This window comes from Aulonocara stuartgranti (genome assembly GCF_965226115.1).
Source record: "Aulonocara stuartgranti genome assembly, chromosome: 1".
NCBI lineage: Eukaryota > Metazoa > Chordata > Actinopteri > Cichliformes > Cichlidae > Aulonocara > Aulonocara stuartgranti.
Window position 1 is genome coordinate 29,284,839 of NC_138939.1, and position 18,036 is coordinate 29,302,874.

Consider the following 18,036-nt stretch of genomic DNA (forward strand, 5'->3'; position numbering starts at 1 on the left):
GTTATGAATGTTAGAACTAGATATATAAATACAAAAAAATACAAAAACAGGCAGAGATAAGCCTCAGTTAGAGGCTTAATGCACATAAAAATCAATTCTAAAAAGTCCAAATCATTCAAAACAACAAAATTATTATTAATAAAGGACTTATTGACAAAATATCTTCCATTTATTTGACCCTAGAGAAAAGAAAGAAGAAATGGTCTTACAAGGCTATCCTGCCTGTAGACTTGAGTTGGACTGACAGTATTGACGAAGGAAATGACTTTAAAACATGAATACCGCCAATAAGACGTGCAGCCTGACACTGTGTTTGCATCTTTTTGCCATGTTTAAAATCTTGTACATCTCCACAGTGGGAATTAACAAAACCACTGGAACAAAAGCCAGTGAAGCAGAGAGTTTCTGAATCCAGAAGGGCTCAATTCATATGGAAATATAAATTTCAAATCCACCAATAACTACTAAAACAGCTAATAACTCTGTAAAAAGGGATTAGCCCAGTGAGCAGTCAAGCTAGCACATAGGCGGTCTATTTGGTTAATTCCAGATCCAGATGTCCAATGACTACAATATTTTTCTCTATTTAAATATGTAATTGAAATGTGTATGTGTATGTTTTCGCAACCCCGCCCTCTCCCTGATGCTATCCCTAAATTTAGCTAGCCCCCAGTAGGCCCCCAACCAACTTTCTGCTAAGCTAGCAACCAATCAAACTACCTCCTTCCTGCCCCAACTTTCAGCTAACACCTCACCTAATCCTGGCTTTAAAAGACAGCTGCCTTTTTAAATGTCCTTCAGAAGGAAGTTTGGCTTTGGATAAATTGCGCTTCTCCACAGCTTAGCTTGTAAATCTGTTCCTGAGTCAGGCAATGCCACACCTGTCCACAGGAGGCTACTTCCACCTCACGCGGCTAACCTGTTGCCGTGTACAGAGTTATCCAGTCATCCTGTTCCCATCCTGCCCTGCAGTGCAGAACACAACCCCCCTGCCTCAGGACCTCTATGCACCCACTGCCAGCTTGCACACCTAAGTTCCCCTGACTTACCTCTCTGCTGCTTTGCATTCAGTCTCTTCCTGCACCTCCTGTTTGCCATCTCTTCTGGTTTTATAACATTTGTAAGTAAAATTGTAATTTTTGCTTTACCTTGTGGACTTTTGCTGCATTGAGCTGAACAATGACATTACAAGCATCAAGTGCTTACGATCTCACGAAAAAGAGCTAATGTAAAGATCACATAAGCATTATTTTCGCTGTCACTGTTATATTAAATAAACAGTCTGATTATTCATATCCTCAACAGAGCTGTGGCCTTCACAGCTCTGTTGTGGCACTTAATCTAAGTGATACTTTGCTCCTCGGTCAGAGACCTTGTACGATGCTTTTCATAAAAGTTTCTGTTTCAAAGCAGCTCTACAACTATTGGCAGGCAGCTTAATTTAAGAATTATGCAGCTGTGTGTAATGCAGCAGAGCTATGAAGGCATATCCTGACATAGGTCTAAGCAGCACGCTGTCAGTCAGTGCTGTGTTGTATTGAATGTATAACAGCCCTTTGAAAGAAGTCCCAGAAAGGAAAAGGACAGTGAGAATTTTAAAACCCGTCTATAATTTGGTCATTTAATGAAATCTTTCCTCAGCACAATGATTTTCTGATTGAGGTTACCCGATCCTCAGGAGGTGAGAGATACTATACCTACAATGGTATCTTTAGAAAAAACAACCTTGGACACATTGCTATAAGATCAATGAGAGAGATGTCCTAAAATATGGGACGCATGGTGCCAATGAAGAAACTTCAAAGTTTCTTATAATGTAGTTAATAAACTCTAAATATGCAGCAATAAAAAAAAAAGGAAAACACTTTACTGTGATGAATTTTATAAGCCCAGTGATAAGAAATTTAAAATAACAACTATACTGACTAAATGCTACTAATACTCAATACTGTGTACTGTAGCTAGACTAGAAAATAGAACAAAGATTCTTGAAACAAAAGATGAGAAGACATGCATGTTTTATTAATAAATGGCATTTTTAAATAAATGCATTCCGGGAAAGGGTTTGACCTCCTCTCACGGCTCACACGGACAATTGAATTCAATTAGTCAAAATCAGAATTAATGTGGCCAAAATAAAACCCAGTGACTAATGGAGATATGGCCTTGTCCTCTGGTATCAAGTCAAGGCTCTGCTAAAGGCATGAAATGCATTTTGGACTCAATCGAATTTGTAATTATAGTAAGTGTAACACATTACAATTATCTGTTTAAGTTGAACGATGAGTGAACATAAGTGGAACATGTTTTTCAAACAAAAGGTCAGTATCAAACAGCCGATATAGATTTTATAAATGATGGAAGTAGCTGAAAGGTGAAGCCAGTGTGCAAGTGCCTTGAACCTGCAATCTGTCTTATGTCCAGCAGGGGGCAAATCTTTTGTTTGCCTAAAGCAGTCAAATTGTATAAAAGTCAATGAAAAAAACAAAAAAACAACTTCTTTCTTAATTTGATACGTCAGTAAATGCTTTCCTGATGAAGTCATGGCCTCAGTCGTTAGTTTCAAGTCCTGTTAAACACAACATGATGTCAAGTTCTGGAAACTATGGACTTATTTAGTGAAACAGAAGATAAAGCATGTTGTGCTTAACTATCTGAGATTTCCCTACTGTAAAATAGCTCAGTCACAAATAAATAGCTTCAGCTTCAGGGCAGCTAGTAAGACTTGGAAGGTTGCCCAGTGATTCCAGTAAATTATTTTGTTGTTGGAGACCAATTGTAAGTAGTTTGGAAGATCAACTGGTTCCCTAAAGGACCCTCAACTTTTAGGCAACCCTTTCGATCCCAAGGTGTTTGAGTGAATTGCCTGGTGGAGGCAACCTGTCACCAAACAGTTGCAGTCCGACTCAGACTGACTACAATCACTCTGAGACAAACTGGTGAAGGTTTGTAAAGGATCTCATTTATAATCACAGACAGATTACCAGCATTTTTGACTAATCTGATTCAATCTGCGCTGATGGGCGCAGCTAGTCTGTGATGCATCTCTGCAATGGGGCAATCCACTCAACTGCTTGCCAACTAGTTGTGTTCCTAAAGCCAGGTTGCCAAGCATCGATGTCATTGCAGTTAAATCCCCCTCCTGCAGCAACTACGTGACTATTTAAGGGGTAAATTTTGAAATTCTGCTTCTCATCTATGAAATTCTGCCTGGATATCTGAAGGCTAGTAATTATTGTGACTATATTGTATGTGTTTGGAGATAGGAATAGAATGTGATTTTCAACATTTTATCTCAGTTAGTTGCAGCTTTATCACAAATACCCTAAATGCCAACTTGACCCCATTCAGTCACAAAGTGATAGCTGACTGATTCTGCCTTATTGCCATTTTTCACCATCTTGATGCAACAAAGCTGCTTTGAGGACAGAAACTGACTGTGAGGGATTGCAGACCTGGTCCCCGTTTTCAAAGAAATCATTTCAAAGGCAAATTCATTGCAAGTTCATTGATCGCAGTAATTTTGGTCATGCTGTGGACAACTGTTTTCTTTACTGTGGCTCTAGCATAAGTGTGCTCCACCCTCAGTTTCTCATCACATCCTTGCTCATGACATCTGTTTTCAAAAAGGCCACAATAGCAACTGCCAAAATCCCGAACTCAAGGCTTTAAAATGGTAATCCAACAGCACTGTTGAAAATCAGCAGACACTTGGCTTTTATGCTCTTTGAAATTAAATAATAAGAAATGAAATTGATGGAAATGGCTGAAAAACACTTGCCAATGTCAGTCTTTCAGAGTACTTTAAAGTTCTGGTGTCATTTTTAACCTGTTTGACATTTTACATTGTGGTGGGTTTGTACAGTGGTGCTGTGGTTAAGTTTTCCTGCCACCCAGCAAAAAGGTTCATGGTTCCAACTCCAGCTTGGTCTTTCCGAGTGGGATTTGTATGTTCTCCTTGTGCTTGTGTCAGTTCCCTCTGGGTACTCAAACACTGAGAAGAAGGTCGAAGCTCTAAAGTACATAGAGCTGAAGTGAAACTGAGCGTTAAACAACAATGAAAAGCGTCTACTGCAGCCACTCTCTGTGATCTTTTCCCCTTCATCATGAACTCACTTGTTGCTCTCTTTCCTCCTGAGGCTCACTTTTTCGGCTCATCATCATCCAGCCAACACATGGTGTCATTCATGATCGGACCCTCATCCAGCCAAAGCACTGAAAATCTTATCTCATGGCTCATCTGTCCCTCTGCAATTCACAAGAATCACTACTCCTTGGAGAATACTGGTCAGACTCTAGTGAAACTTTAAGCTTCTGTGATCTACTGCGTCAGACATGTTCTACTCTGGAGACCTGCACACGAGCCCACCTTTGTAAGTTGCATACCCATAATCCTTAACTCTGCATAAGCAAATACCTACACAAAAGGACACGAGTGCAGTACCATGAATCCCAGCTGAGTGTCCTTGTTAGTTGTAAGCCATGTTAATGAGCCGTTCATTAAGTCTGGGGATTAGGCTGAGGGAAGGCTGTCTCGGATTGTTAGCTGGTCCCAACTTGAAATATGCAACAACATTTGGATGGACAGTCTAGAGAAGATGGCTGTGTAGACGCACACATCGCAGACACTCTGATGACTCCTACACTATTCTCCCAGCACAGCTATTCCTTAAAATGCTGTAAAATTTGGTGGAAACATCAGTGAACTGTTCAACACTTTGGTGAACTCTTGACTTTTTGTTTCAGATATGAGCACATAAATACTGTTCTGAGTGGTAAAAAGTTGTCACCCTGACCCACAAAGGGCCCCAAACCACTGTTTGCACCTGCATGGGCTCAACCCATGCAACGATTAACTCCGGAGTATTTAAAACTGTGATGTTACATGAACTTCTAACGCACACGTGCTGTCACATCACTGTATTTCCGCAGTCTTCAGCTTGCAGGGAGCTCTGACGGTGATCAGCCAGTCCAGCAGTGTTGCAGCAGCTCTGCCTGTCACAGACGCTTTCTGTCACATGTAAATTGTAGCATCAGATGATCTATGGCTGCTGCTTCGTGTGACCTATAGCGATAATATGTCTGGGATTAATATTTGGACGCTCCATGATCTCATCTGGCGGGCCTCTCTCCGGGATATTGACCGCGCTTTTGTTTGGAGATGCGTCTTCATTTCTGCCACTCCCGGACCTTCATATTCCCAAAATCCCACCGAGCTGCCTCTCCGCTTTTGTACCGGCCGGTGACCTTTTTGCCCCAGAGCAGTCCGACTTGATTAGCACATCAGGCGGGACAATGAGTGGCCGCCATGTACACAGCCATTACCCAGATCCCTTTATCAATGTCCTGTAATTAAAATGTCACCGTTTAATTTTCGAGGCATCGCTTCCCCGCACTCATTCCTCCAATAAAAAAGTGCGATCGAAATGCTCTTTTCACTGGAAACCAAAAAAAAGGATGCGGAGAAAGTGTTTAAGTGAGCCGAGCAGGGAGGGATCAATAGGCCCTTTAGTCCGAGAGGAGGATTGATTGGTCTCTAAAATGGGATTTATAGGGGTCACGCTTTTATAGGGTGCTGATACAACTGTTAATTATAAAACATTTGGCCTCTTATTAAATCTGTCCTGCGGTGGGCTTGATTTATCTCTTTCAATCACGTGACAGGATTCAAGCATAAAAGTATGAATATGCTTCAGCTTCAGTCCCACAAAGGCAGAAAAAACCCCGCAGTGTTTGAACACTGCAGTTTTTTCTAATGCACTTTTTTTCTTTTTTCTTTTTAGACACATTTGTTTCCCCACAGTGGGTGTTTTTGACAGGAGCCTTCAGACATTTCATTTGCTTTTTTGCTTTTTTGCACTGGACATTGCAAAAAGTGGTAAAAAAAAAAAAAAAAAAAAAAAGAAGAAGAAAGAAAGAAAAAACAGACGATTAAATGGGAGGTTGTTAATAAGGCAATAAATCAATAAAATTAATCAAGCTTAAAAGAAAAAAAAACAGACATAAATTGTGTCCTAGCTGAAAATGATAGAAATCACTGTCACATTTCTTCAGCACAGAGTTTAAAGGAGGATGACGAAGCGAGGTTTTTGTCTGTGTAATTTTTTTTTATTTCAAAGTGCTCGACATAAAGCAGAGAGACGCTTTTTAAGCGCCTAAATACAAAAAAAATCATAATGAGCCAAAACAAAGAGGATGGAAACTCTCCCAGTGCAGAGTGGGAAAGGTTACATTCTTCGTCACCACTTTAAACTCTGAATAAACTGGAGTAGATAATAAGTGTGAGAAAGACAGAAGACAGTAAAGAGAAAAGGGAGAGAGCCGAGGACCAGGATTTGCCCACGTGGTGTTTCGTGCCCCTGGACTTTTGCGCCAAAGTCTCAAATGTTCCGGTTATAAATTAGCAAAAAGAAAAAAAAATCAAGAGTACAAAGTGAGAACCAAAAGATGATTAGACAGAACAATCAGTAAATCAACCAGTCGATAAATAAATAAATAATAAAACGCTGTTGTGTTTAGGCCAAATAGTCCCAGCAGTTCACCTGTGGTGAGCTGAGGCGCATTAATATTTCAGGTTAAAGGTTTGTTTAAACAATTGGGCGCATATCAATGAGGCCCGCTAATTTGTAGGCCATCCAGCAGTAAGAGCTCGCCTAAAATTACCGCTGAAATGTCTAATTAAAAACCCCCCTCGCTGCTGAGCCAGCCACGTCAGCTCACGTTTCCCCCGGAATACGCGGCGACAATGGCTGCATTCAAGTCGGCGGTCTAAATAATTAAAAAGAGAGGAATAATTACAGTATAAAATTGTAATTATTGGCGGGGGGCTGCTGGGGGGTGGGGCGGTGGTGTGTGTGTGGAGGGGGGGCTCTTGATGGTGAAAGAGGAGAGGATGCGCTTAGGATCAGGTTCAGCATCAATATTGCAGGGAGGTAAAGCTGGGGAGCTCAGGCTGCACGCGGGCTGATGATACTTCATACACGCTCGTCACTCGCTCTGCACTCCAAGCCACACTTCATACACTCTCCACGCGCAGGCACTCGGCTCGAGAGTGTGAAGCATGTCCCGGTTTTATTCGCCACGAGCTGCTCCGCTTCCTGCCTGCTGTCAGTGCGTGTTTGTGCAGCGGTCGGTGCGATGGCAGAGCCGGGCTTTGCTCGCCCTCCATAAGTGCCCAGTAAAGTTGTCATGCGCGGGGCACTCTGGGGATGTTCTGCAGCTGGTTTGTCTGTGAAATGAGCCAAAGCACCGGCTTTTAACCAGAGGCGGAGCCAGACATTTGAAACACCCGGGGCTTAGCCCTAAAGGGTAGTATGCATGTGGGATTTTTTTTTTTTTTTGGGGGGGGGGGGGGGGGGGGGGGGTTAGAAATGACTGAAAGATTAATAGGCTCTGTTTTGAGTTTTGTTCAAAAAAGAATGACTTCATATAGGGAAAAATATATATCACATATGCAGGACACCTTAAACTAGTTTTTTAATTAAGCAGCAAGGCAGAACAAAGTCGGGGCTGTATCAAGACACGAGGACTAAACCCCAATTCAACCAGACCCAGAACTGATCCTGAATTAAAACAGGACTACAACAGTTCAAAATCAGGACTACTTAGGACTAAACCAAGACAGAACCACAATCAGAACTAGATGATAGTAGCACTAAAAATCATCATAGACCTGCACTACACTTATTTTTTTAATTCTACCAAAGTCCACTATTTAGATTGAGAAAAGTTTATATAATTATTTAGCCTTGTTGTACAAACAAGCCTGCAAAACATAATAAATGTAGAATTTGAAAAATAGCAAACCTAAAAAGAAACACTAGGTACAAGATACATGAGGACCTATGATACGATGATACTTTTGGTAAACAACCATTTGACTAACATGTGTGTCTCACCTGCTCTTGTTCATCTCTGTTCTGTCCTCATTCTCCTCTCTCTCCCTCTCTGTTCCTCTCTCTCCCTCTCTGCTCCTCTCTCTCCCTCTTTGTGCTGACAATCATCAAATATACAGTTGAAACCAGATATTTACAAACTCTTCAGATCAAAACACAAACACTTTTTTAATTGTAACATCAAATCAGACTAAATGTTTATTTTTTTAGATTGATAAATATAAAAACATATTTGTTAACTTTAAGAGTAAAGAGAGAAACTATCTGTATTTCTTAATTGCAAATGGCACCAAATTGTATTCATAATTGAGCCACACTTATGGAGCTCCACAGTTGTCTTCCTGGTGTTTTGGTTGACATCTCTTGATTTTCCCATGTCACAGAAACAGGCTCTGTGTTTTGCCTTATATGCATCCACAGGTGTGCCACCAATTTACTCACATGGACTCTACTAACCTATCAGAAGCTTCTTCAGCTCAGAATGGAATCGTCTGGAGTTTTCTTATTAATTAACAAACTTAGTGTACATGTACTCCTAAATTTGATCAAAGTGATAAAAATAGCTCTGTCTCTCTTTATTCTGACATTTAACTAATTCAAAAGATATTTTCAATATTTATCTAAAAGTTTACTCTAAATTGATGTTGTACAGTAAAAATGTTTTGTGTTTTCTCCCTAAAGTGTAAATATCTGGTTACAAATGTGAATATACTGCTGTGTACTGAAATCCCTCTTGTTTTGCATAGAAATATACTGAACAACATACAAAGCATAATATATAAAATAACATTTACCTGAGTTTTTTCTTTGAAAGAACCCTCTAATGTCCATTCTTATATTTCAGTACATAACTGAAACCGAATTAGTCGGGGAGGGTAAGAACTGAAAATATGAAATAAACACACGTAAGCTAAGACTCTAAAAAAATAACATTTGTTCGGCTTTTCATTTCGCCATTTGTTGATTCACTTGAAGAGCAAGTAACGTAATATTGGTCAAGTGATCAGTTTGATATCAATCTTTCGTGATGCACCGTCATATTTACATTATTTGTACGGTAGGAATGATTTGCTTTGGTACCTGCTCAAACTTAAGCTCTCCTTAGTATGGCTGGCTCCGTTTCTCCAACAGCGCACTCACGGGCAGCAGCTGCCCCGCCCCCTCGCTCAGTCGCTTAGTGCCTGAGCTCAGATCATACCAATATCAGGGGGGATTCACGCACAGTCGTAAATTCCCACAGTGTGCACTATGTGCTTCGAATATTGTGTGTACTTTTTCTTTTATACAGTTGTCAGCCAGGCATCTAACTATGAAAAAATTACACTCCAAAAGATCCCGGGCTTCTGACAAAACTACCCGGGCTTAAGCCCAGTAAGCCACCCCCACGCTCCGCCCCTGCTTTTAACACGTCATCATTTTCAGAGGAAACATCTGAGCTGATCTAAAGAACAGGTCACGCAGGAGCTGTGAGACCTTTCTGACTTTTTTCTGCGAATGTTCCTCAAACAGCATCAGAGAAATTATTTGTATCGAACATAATGAGTCAAATCTGACTCCTCTCTGATTGTTGATTATAAGTTAATGTTTCATCTTCCACAAGTGAACTTTTAGATGAACTTCTGTTTTTTTTAGACAGTGTAAATAATGGAGTCCTGATACTGATTAGTGAGAGCAATAAACATGAGAAATAGTGCGTCAGCATGTCTCTCTCTGTGTGAGTGAAACTGGGACTAAAGGTGTATTGAGTGAGATGTTTTATGGCCGTCTTTATGTGACATCACAATGCTGGATGTAGGAGATGTGTTTTGTTTTTTACTTTAATTTAGCCTCCGAAAGGGTGTAGTCCTGAGACAAAAGTGTGGCTGATGTAGGAAAGCAAATCTGACTTTGTATTATTTACTTGATTTCCAAATATTGCTCTAAAACGGCACGGCATTATCTCAGTGACACTATTATCCATCGATCCGGTTATTACAGGACTGAATCAAATATTCTGTCGATCCGCGCGCGCGCGCGTGTGTGTGTGTGTGTGTGTGTGTGTGTGTGTGTGTGTGTGTGTGTGTGAGTGAGACAGCCTGAGGCATCATCATCATGAGCTCACTCCAGATTACACGCAAAGACTCTAAACACAGTCACTTCCAGGTCTTTCTCTGCGTTCTGTCTTTCAAATCATTTTCTCCTTTCTGACTCCCCCCCCCCCCCCCCCTTTCTGTTTCTTTTTTAATCGCCAAAGCCTGGGATTGATTTGTGTGGCCGGCGTGGAAGCCGAACAGATGGCCGTGTAACTTGATGAGCCCGGGCCTTTAGTCATTCCTGGTGCCCTCCACTGTGCCACTCCGGTTTGTCGGTGAGCTCCAACTTCGGCGGAAATAATACAAGATCTGCGTGATTAGATCGGAGCTTATCATTAATACACACCGAGCCCGATCTGTTAAGACCAGCGGTGATTACCTCCCCGACAACATTATGGGATCCGGGTGGAGGCCCCCTAGAGGGTCCTTGACTGGGTTCAGAAAAGGGTCACGACTGTGGCGTTATATTTTTCCTTTATTTTTGGTATCTTTGTGCAGATATCTCCGATGATGTCACGATGTCTCCTTCTTAATTTATATATAATAGCAAATAAATAAATATATAATCACGAGTCTGAGGGCCAAAATGATTTTCCATCTGGGGTCAGCAGGGGCCTAATTGATATTTTTGTTTCTGATCATGTTTGAGCTGCAGAGAGAGAGAGAGGGTGAGACTCAGAGAGAGAGAGAGCCATTACACACCAGCATGACAAGACACAGAGAGAGGGGGGGGGGGGGGGGAGAGAGAGAGAGAGAGAGAGAGAGAGAGAGAGGTGCCATGTGTTTCCTGTCTGCGCGCCAGTCACCTCCCCTTGCTCCGACAGGATGGAGGTCCCGCGTGCTGCTGCCTGCCCTGAAATGCACTGAAATAAAGGCTCCTCCTCAGCGCTTTCACTGCCAGTGCGCCTTCTTTTCTCCATCCTCTCTCCCTCTCTGGACTCTCTCAATTTTTGTCTGTTTATTTTCATTTTATTTATTGTTAATATTGATTTCCCAGCCTGACTTCCCCTACGGTGTGTTGCTTTTACAGGAGAGAAAGGTATGTCTCTGTTTTTGTTTTCCTTATCACCAAATTCATCCTAAAATTACAACAACAATTTACAACAGCTAATTTAATTTAATTTCTCGCGATTTGACCGTAACTCGGCTGTATCAGTGGCTTCGTAATACTTCAAAATAGTAACAAAATAAAAGCAGGGGTTTGCGTGCGTTTTGGCACAAGAGACGCCGAAAGTTAAGTACGCGCAGGGGAACGTGAGATAGGCCCGCTTCAACCAAATTTCGAGCAGTCGTCTGCGGCTAATCTGCGCAGAAGCTTTAATTATATATGGGCCTGGTCTTTTATTAACAATGCAAAGACGCACGCTTGGACCTGTGTAATTAGCTCGCGGGAAAGCGGCTTATAGTTGTTCTTTTCCTCTCCGCTAAGCGCATTGACGCAGCTCAGGCTGCATTTTCCTTCTGTCCTTATCCACCTATAAGATTCTTATGTGACCCTTAAGTAGTTCCCCCTTAACGGCTGAGCCGATTTCAGGATAAAGAGTAGCGGTAGAAGTAGATCCACCAACGCGCAGGAGCCTGTAGGACAGGAGAGGAGGCAGAGAGCACGGAAATCATGCTGAAATAATAAATACGTCTAATTAATTTCACTTAAAAAGTATTATTATTATTATTATTATTATTATTATTATTATTATTATTATTATTATTATTATTATTCAAACAGTTAAAAGACCCTCTGCTATTGCTTCATTTTAATTATGACACAATTGTAATAATTACTTTTATATATATAATTTTTGGTCAATGCCGATTATAATAATACGGAAATAATATATATTTAATATTTGCCTTTCAAATGGTTATTATTTAGGCGTTTTAAAGTATTTTTATTCGTTTTCTGTGATGTTTTTCATTTTTCTCGCAGACTTGAGTCATGCGAAGATTCAGAACACGGTAAACATATAGTGCTTGCGTAAACAACCCCACGGGCCTCCGGTTCACTGTCTTGTCTTCTGTTTGACTCACAGGCTTCCAGGGATGGAGTCGATGCCCGGACAGCTTCGAGACGCGGGACGAGACGCTAGCTCTTCCCCAAGTTTAAAGCAGGGCGCGCAGAGCTTTTCCAGCCCCGGCTCTCTCAAACCGAACCAAGTGAGTGAGACATCCCTGTACGGGGTGCCCATCGTGTCTCTTGTCATAGACGGCAAGGAGAGACTGTGTCTGGCGCAGATTTCCAACACCTTGCTGAAAAACTACAGCTACAACGAGATACACAACCGCCGGGTGGCTCTGGGCATCACCTGTGTGCAGTGCACGCCGGTGCAGCTGGAACTCCTGCGCCGGGCCGGGGCTATGCCCATTTCCTCCAGGCGCTGCGGCATGATCACCAAAAGGGAGGCCGAGAGGCTCTGCAAGTCCTTCCTGGGAGCGCACAGCCCGCCAAAGCTACCAGAAAATTTTGCATTTGACGTGTCTCACGAGTGCGCATGGGGCAGCAGGGGCAGCTTTATACCCGCGAGATACAACAGCTCCAGAGCGAAGTGCATCAAGTGCAGCTTTTGCAACATGTATTTCTCTCCCAATAAATTCATTTTCCACTCCCACCGCACCCCAGAGTCCAAGTATCTGCAGCCGGACGCGGCCAACTTCAATTCGTGGAGACGCCATTTGAAACTGACGGAAAAAAAATCCAATGATGATATTTGCCACGCGTGGGAGGATGTGAAGGCCATGTTCAACGGGGGGAGCAGAAAGAGGACTCTGCCCATGAGCGGCTCGGGGATGTCCTCGCCCATGAAATCACAGGCCTCGTCCAGCCTGGTTCAAAGCAGCTCCCCGGAGATCCCCCACAAAACATTGCGCTGCGACGAGGATCAGGGGAGCAACAACCTGAGTCTGGCGAGGGGCGAACGGAGTTACCCGGTCATCCCGGTGCCCAGCAAGAGCTTTGGCATGCTTCAGAAAATCCCCCCACCTCTGTTCCCTCACCACCCCTACGGCTTCCCTAGTTATGGGCTGTGTCAGAAAAAGAGCGACGGGGTGCCTGACGTGAACAAAAACAACATCCCCGGTGTGTTTTGGCCCGGCACAAAGGATCCGATCTACCCGGCCTTCCCCATGTTTTGGCCTGCAGCTGGAGGCCTACCGATGCCGCCCTACCCGGGCTCCCCACCCAAACCTCCCCCAGAGCTGCTAAGCGTCCGGCCGGCCGAACTCGACCTGTCGGACCAGAGCGAGAGGGGCGCAAACACACCAAAAGACACCAACCACCACCCTCACCACCAGCAGGACGGCGGAGAGCGCTGCCCCAGCTCCCAGTCCTCCTCCACCCGGAACGACGAGGACAAGTCCGGGGACGAGACCTCTCAGAGGAAAATCAGCTATATCTCCGCCTTTAGACCCGTCGTCAAAGACGCAGAGACCATTGCCAAACTGTACGGCAACCGGGACTCCTACGGGATACGCCCCGGCTACCTGTCCCCGGATTTTATCAGCGAGAGCTCCAGCTACAGATCGATATCACCGGACAGAGACAGCGTGGTGGACGACGACGACGACGACGACCTGGACGTGGACGTGGAGTCCAACCGGGGACAAGGCGAAGAGGATCCGATCCGGATATCACCGGGAGGAGACCACCGCGACTCCCCTGTACCGGAGCGTGTGTGCTCGGGTGCTGAGGAGAGTCAGGAGCAGGCCGATGCAGCCTCAAGCCCCGAGGCGGTCGCAGCATCACCGGAGGATTCCGCTCACACTGGGTCATCGGATGAGGACAGACAGATGCGTAATGGCTCCCCTCTTCATGAAGTAAGATTAGATTAAATGAAACTTTAATGATCCCCTTGGGGCGAGTTGAATTGTCACAGTTGTAGAAAATAAGATTAGAGAATTAGAGAGTGCATTAACATATTAGCCTCATTCAGACTTTGAGAAAGGAAATTCCAGATGTAGATATGTGTTTATTATTTATTATAGATATTAGTCGTAAGAGTGGTTAGTGGGGAGTGTTTGGACCACCTGCAGTGAAACTGCCTGAGTCCACGATTTTCTCCCAAATTCAGTTACAGCAACATTTTTTAATAGATACAACATAACACACACACACACACACACACACACACACACACACACACACACACACACACACACACACACACACTGTTTTTTCCCGTTTTCAATGTTAATTAAACCACTGTATCCCAATTTGCACAAATCTGCAGAAATATTAATTAAAATCAAAATACTTTAATAACCCCGCTTCTTTCACCATCTTCACATCAAGCCACTCCTTTTATTTTCTTAAAAAAATAAAAGAGCGTAAATTGCGTGCACCAAATGACCAATAATTGCTGTGCCGCTATTAAAGACGATTGTTCCTTTTACAGGTGTATGCTCATGAAAAGGACGGCCACGTGCTTCTGAACGAGCCTTCCACGTTTGGGTCCAAACAATCGAGCAGCCCCCGCAGATCCAACGGTAATTACCGATCCGGGTTATTAATGCGAGCGGGAGCGTCTCCTCGTCCTTTACCTGAAAATGTTTGTGGCTTGTTCGCTTCTAGGTGTTCACCACGTGTCTGAAATACAGACCCAGCGCACTGCAACGTCCTACCAGGAGCAGGACAGACAAGGTCGTTAATCATTCTGTTATCTGCTGTTTTAAAAATCGTCTTTACTTTTAATTATCGCCACATCTGACCACTTTGGGCTGGTTCGATACTTTTATTCAGCAGCTTTTTATAGTGTTACAGTTAATCAGGTTTTTATTGTTAGTTTTTTTTATTTGTGCGCAGCCGATGGAGCTTTACGCATCGACATCAGCGTGCACGAAAGAGACCTGCAGAACATGGCTAAAGGTAGGAGGCCCTTTTCAAGCCCGAATATGGATTAGAATTGAGAAGGAGGTGATATAAAGTGCCAGTAATTGTTACTCCATTTTTTTTTTTTATTTGAGTACACACAGGGTGTGTTAAAAGCTGTGCTGGTCACTGCATCTAATCAGGACTAAATTTAAGTGTTATTTTAAATATTAACGAGTTTGCTTAAGCAGTTTGGATTGCATTAAATCTAACAAGACCGCAAACATTTTCAAATATAGTATTTTTTATTAAATGAACATTAAATATTGAGTTCCACCTCATTTTAAACAGAGCTAAATACCCCCAGCCTGTTAAAGATGGCGTGCCAGAATCCAAATGTGCATTTCCATTTTTATTTATTTAAATTTTTTTTAGGCCTAAAGTGTTTCCATAGTTGTTAACCACTTAATCACAAGATGTAGGAGTTTTGACTTATTATTATAAGAGGAAATCGTTTAGAGGCTATTAATATTTTAACGAACAGAGCCATAACCCCGAGGCACGGCAGCTAATTATTTTACAACGCTTGGAAAAACCCTGGGACTCCATTATTATCGTCTCCACCTCCAGGCAATGCATGGCAATTACTGTGGCAGCGAGAAAGGAAAACAGTGAAAATGGTTGTTATCGAGGCTGTGAACGCACCTGAGAGTGCGGCTCGCATAAATCTTTATGTGCTGAAAATTCAAGAATATATCATTGTAAGTGGAAGTGTGTGTGTGTGTGCGCGCTTTATGAAAAGCTGCTGATTTGTGGTGATTGGTGATGTTTTTTTGTTTTTGTGCAGAGGAATTACAGAAGCAGCTCGTGGAACAAGTGGAGCTGAGGAAGAAGTTGGAGAGAGAATTCCAGCATTTAAAAGGTGGGAGCATCACGAGCGTGTTTTTGTGAGTGAAAGTGACACAGACAGAGAGAGAGAGACACGCATTTTACATCTCTGTCTGGATTTTTAAAAACAGGCCGTGCTTTACAGCCAAACTATTTGCAGGAGAGGGAGTTTTTATTCTTTTTTTCTCCTTTGAATCCTGGATTGTGTCTTTAAATGTATCCCCACAAAGTCAGAGTTTCCATCTGATGTGGCCTTCGGTACTCTTCAGATAATTTTCAGGATCAAATGAAGCGTGAGCTGTCCTACAGAGAGGAAATGGTCCAGCAGCTGCAGATTGTTCGAGGTTTGTCTCTCTCCTTCTCTCTCTATATATATACACATATATTGTGCGCCTCCATAGACTCTGACTGTAAAGCAGATGTAGATCAATGCTCTTTAAGTTTATGAGGGGGAAAAATGGAGCCACAAAAACGTTTAAATATCATAAAGCATTGTAATCCATCTGAAAACAAAAAAACCATGCACTGAACTAAAAAGGAAAAAAGAAAAAGAAAGGAAAAGTGACACTTGCATATTGAAATATTGGCAATTTGTGTCCAGGCTTTTTCCTGTAAATTTCATACTTTTTTTTTTGTGTCCAGCAGTTCAGTAAATTATTAGATATCAAAAGGTGAAATTGAAACCGCATTGTTTTGTTACCAAAGGTTATTTTCTCCTAAATCATGCTCTGGAAAATTGAATAGACAGACCATTATGTAGTGCTGTATCGGTTACATGCAGTAGACAGCAACTAATGCCGCCCGTTAAAGGATTGGTTTAGTGTTACAGTAGTTTAAATACAGGGTTCAAGTACACAGAGGGGTCACTCTAAATACCACAGGGGCAAACAACATACATTACACTCCTCCACCTCACATCCTCCAACAGCAGTTTACATTTTTACTTATTTTATTTATTTATTTTTTGTATTCATTTCGTTTTTTTCGATAGACACTTTGTGCAGCGAGTTGGACCAAGAGAGAAAGGCTCGTTATGCAATACAACAGAAGCTAAAAGGTAATTTTATCTGGTCCAAGAAGGAATACGTGTACGCCTTCAATTCTAAATATGCAAGTGGAACTTTTTATTAAACATCTCCTGTGATCAGTGATCAATAGACAATATTTAAATTACCACCACCAACAACAACAAAAAGCAATAAGGGGTAGGTTTACAATTTTCAAAACAGTCTCAAGGCAGTGCTCACATGCACACATTAAAACACTGAAAGCACCGCTGTGTTCCTCCTGGTGGCTCTTCAAGCGATTTCAGTGTAAGTGACCAAAAAGCCACAGCAGGCAGCACTCAAATAAAGTGCCCATCTTCCAAACTGGCACTAATTTACAGCTTATTTTCCCTCTTTTTTTTTTACTGGTCCTCCACCACAGCTCAGCACAGAAACATTGTGTTTTTACAACCTTTCCATCCATCTGATTGTCTGTATACTTAATCTGTGCAAAAAAAACCCCAAAAAAATACCCCAGCTGCAAATGCATTTTGCATGAATTTGTACGTAATGGAAAATGCTTATTAATAAAGGTGAGCTGGAAAGAGCATTTGTAAGTCATATGACTTTAACACCCAGTGAAGATAATAAAAATTATGGCCCAATTTGCAAAAAGAAATAAGGAGAATGTGGCCAAATTCAAGCAAACCCCAAAAATGAGTGGAAATGCGCTTTATTTCCTGTCTTCTTTCTATTCCTTTTCACATCGTTGTCCAACGTTTTGAGGTTTTACTGCTGATTTTCTGATTATGTCTCCTTGCTGCTTCCTCTTCTTCTGCAGTGGTTTAATGGCGGCGAACGGGGAGTTAGCTCCACCAACTGTTTCATTTAATTAACAGAAATGTTAATTAATTCTCTTCAAATTTGAACAACATTTGGTGGGAAAGTTCAAATTTGTGGAAACAAAGAGTAAATAGGACTTGGGAGGCGGGGGCGAAGGGATTTTTTTTTCCCCCTGTCACTTACACTGAAGTCATCTTAGGACACGAGGAACATTTACAACAAGTAGAAAGAAAATAAGGGTTGAATATGTGAGTATTGTTACTCTTTACAAGATCAGAGGAGGCATAGATCCAACTCACACTTCATTGTGTCATCGGTAGTTTGTGAGGTTGCATTGTCTGCATTTCCGCTGCATGTTCTCACTGATGGACTCGTTCCTCCCCAGAAGCTCACGACGCCCTTCACCATTTCTCCTGCAAGATGCTCACCCCCCGTCAGTGCACCGGAGCCTGCACCTTCAAACCCCCGCTGCTGCCTCCCTAGTGCCTGGCACAACACAGCACCTGACCCCAGCACAGCCCAAAAAAATAAAAAAAAATAATAATAAAAAA

General features: G+C 42.4%; 1 protein-coding gene and 1 long non-coding RNA gene across 11 annotated transcripts; one reads left to right on the forward strand and one right to left on the reverse strand.

The window, feature by feature from the left end:
• Nucleotides 1–7,864: 7,864 nt before the first annotated feature.
• On the reverse strand, nt 7,865–9,063 carry LOC309712405. The gene is made up of 3 exons (XR_014278286.1): nt 8,976–9,063; nt 8,690–8,777; nt 7,865–7,992 (listed from the first exon to the last, which is right to left on the reverse strand). It is a non-coding gene; the product is annotated as an uncharacterized lncRNA (long non-coding RNA).
• Nucleotides 9,064–10,784: 1,721 nt separating this feature from the next.
• skor1a (SKI family transcriptional corepressor 1a) lies at nt 10,785–18,033 on the forward strand. 10 transcript variants are annotated; one of them, XM_082553410.1, is made up of 9 exons: nt 10,785–11,006; nt 11,998–13,777; nt 14,356–14,446; nt 14,532–14,600; nt 14,763–14,825; nt 15,616–15,690; nt 15,926–16,000; nt 16,648–16,713; nt 17,871–18,033. In XM_082553410.1, the coding sequence occupies exons 2-9, from the start codon at nt 12,008–12,010 to the stop codon at nt 17,966–17,968; spliced, it is 2,307 nt and encodes a 768-aa protein (XP_082409536.1). In that variant the 5' UTR covers nt 10,785–11,006; nt 11,998–12,007; the 3' UTR covers nt 17,969–18,033. The 10 variants fall into 10 exon arrangements, 7 of the variants coding, with proteins under 7 accessions (XP_082409536.1, XP_082409538.1, XP_082409539.1 ...); XM_082553412.1 differs by having other exon boundaries at nt 17,874–18,033; XM_082553411.1 differs by lacking the exon at nt 10,785–11,006 and adding an exon at nt 11,541–11,624.
• The last annotated feature ends 3 nt before the right edge of the window (nt 18,034–18,036 follow it).

Excerpts from the sequence above, each read along its gene's own strand:
- skor1a (XM_082553410.1), top strand. The coding sequence starts at position 12,008 with ATGGAGTCGATGCCCGGACAGCTTCGAGACGCGGGACGAGACGCTAGC. Across the intron at positions 13,778-14,355 it reads ATGGCTCCCCTCTTCATGAA|GTGTATGCTCATGAAAAGGA; the intron begins GTAAGATTAGAT and ends TTCCTTTTACAG. Across the intron at positions 14,826-15,615 it reads CCTGCAGAACATGGCTAAAG|AGGAATTACAGAAGCAGCTC; the intron begins GTAGGAGGCCCT and ends GTTTTTGTGCAG.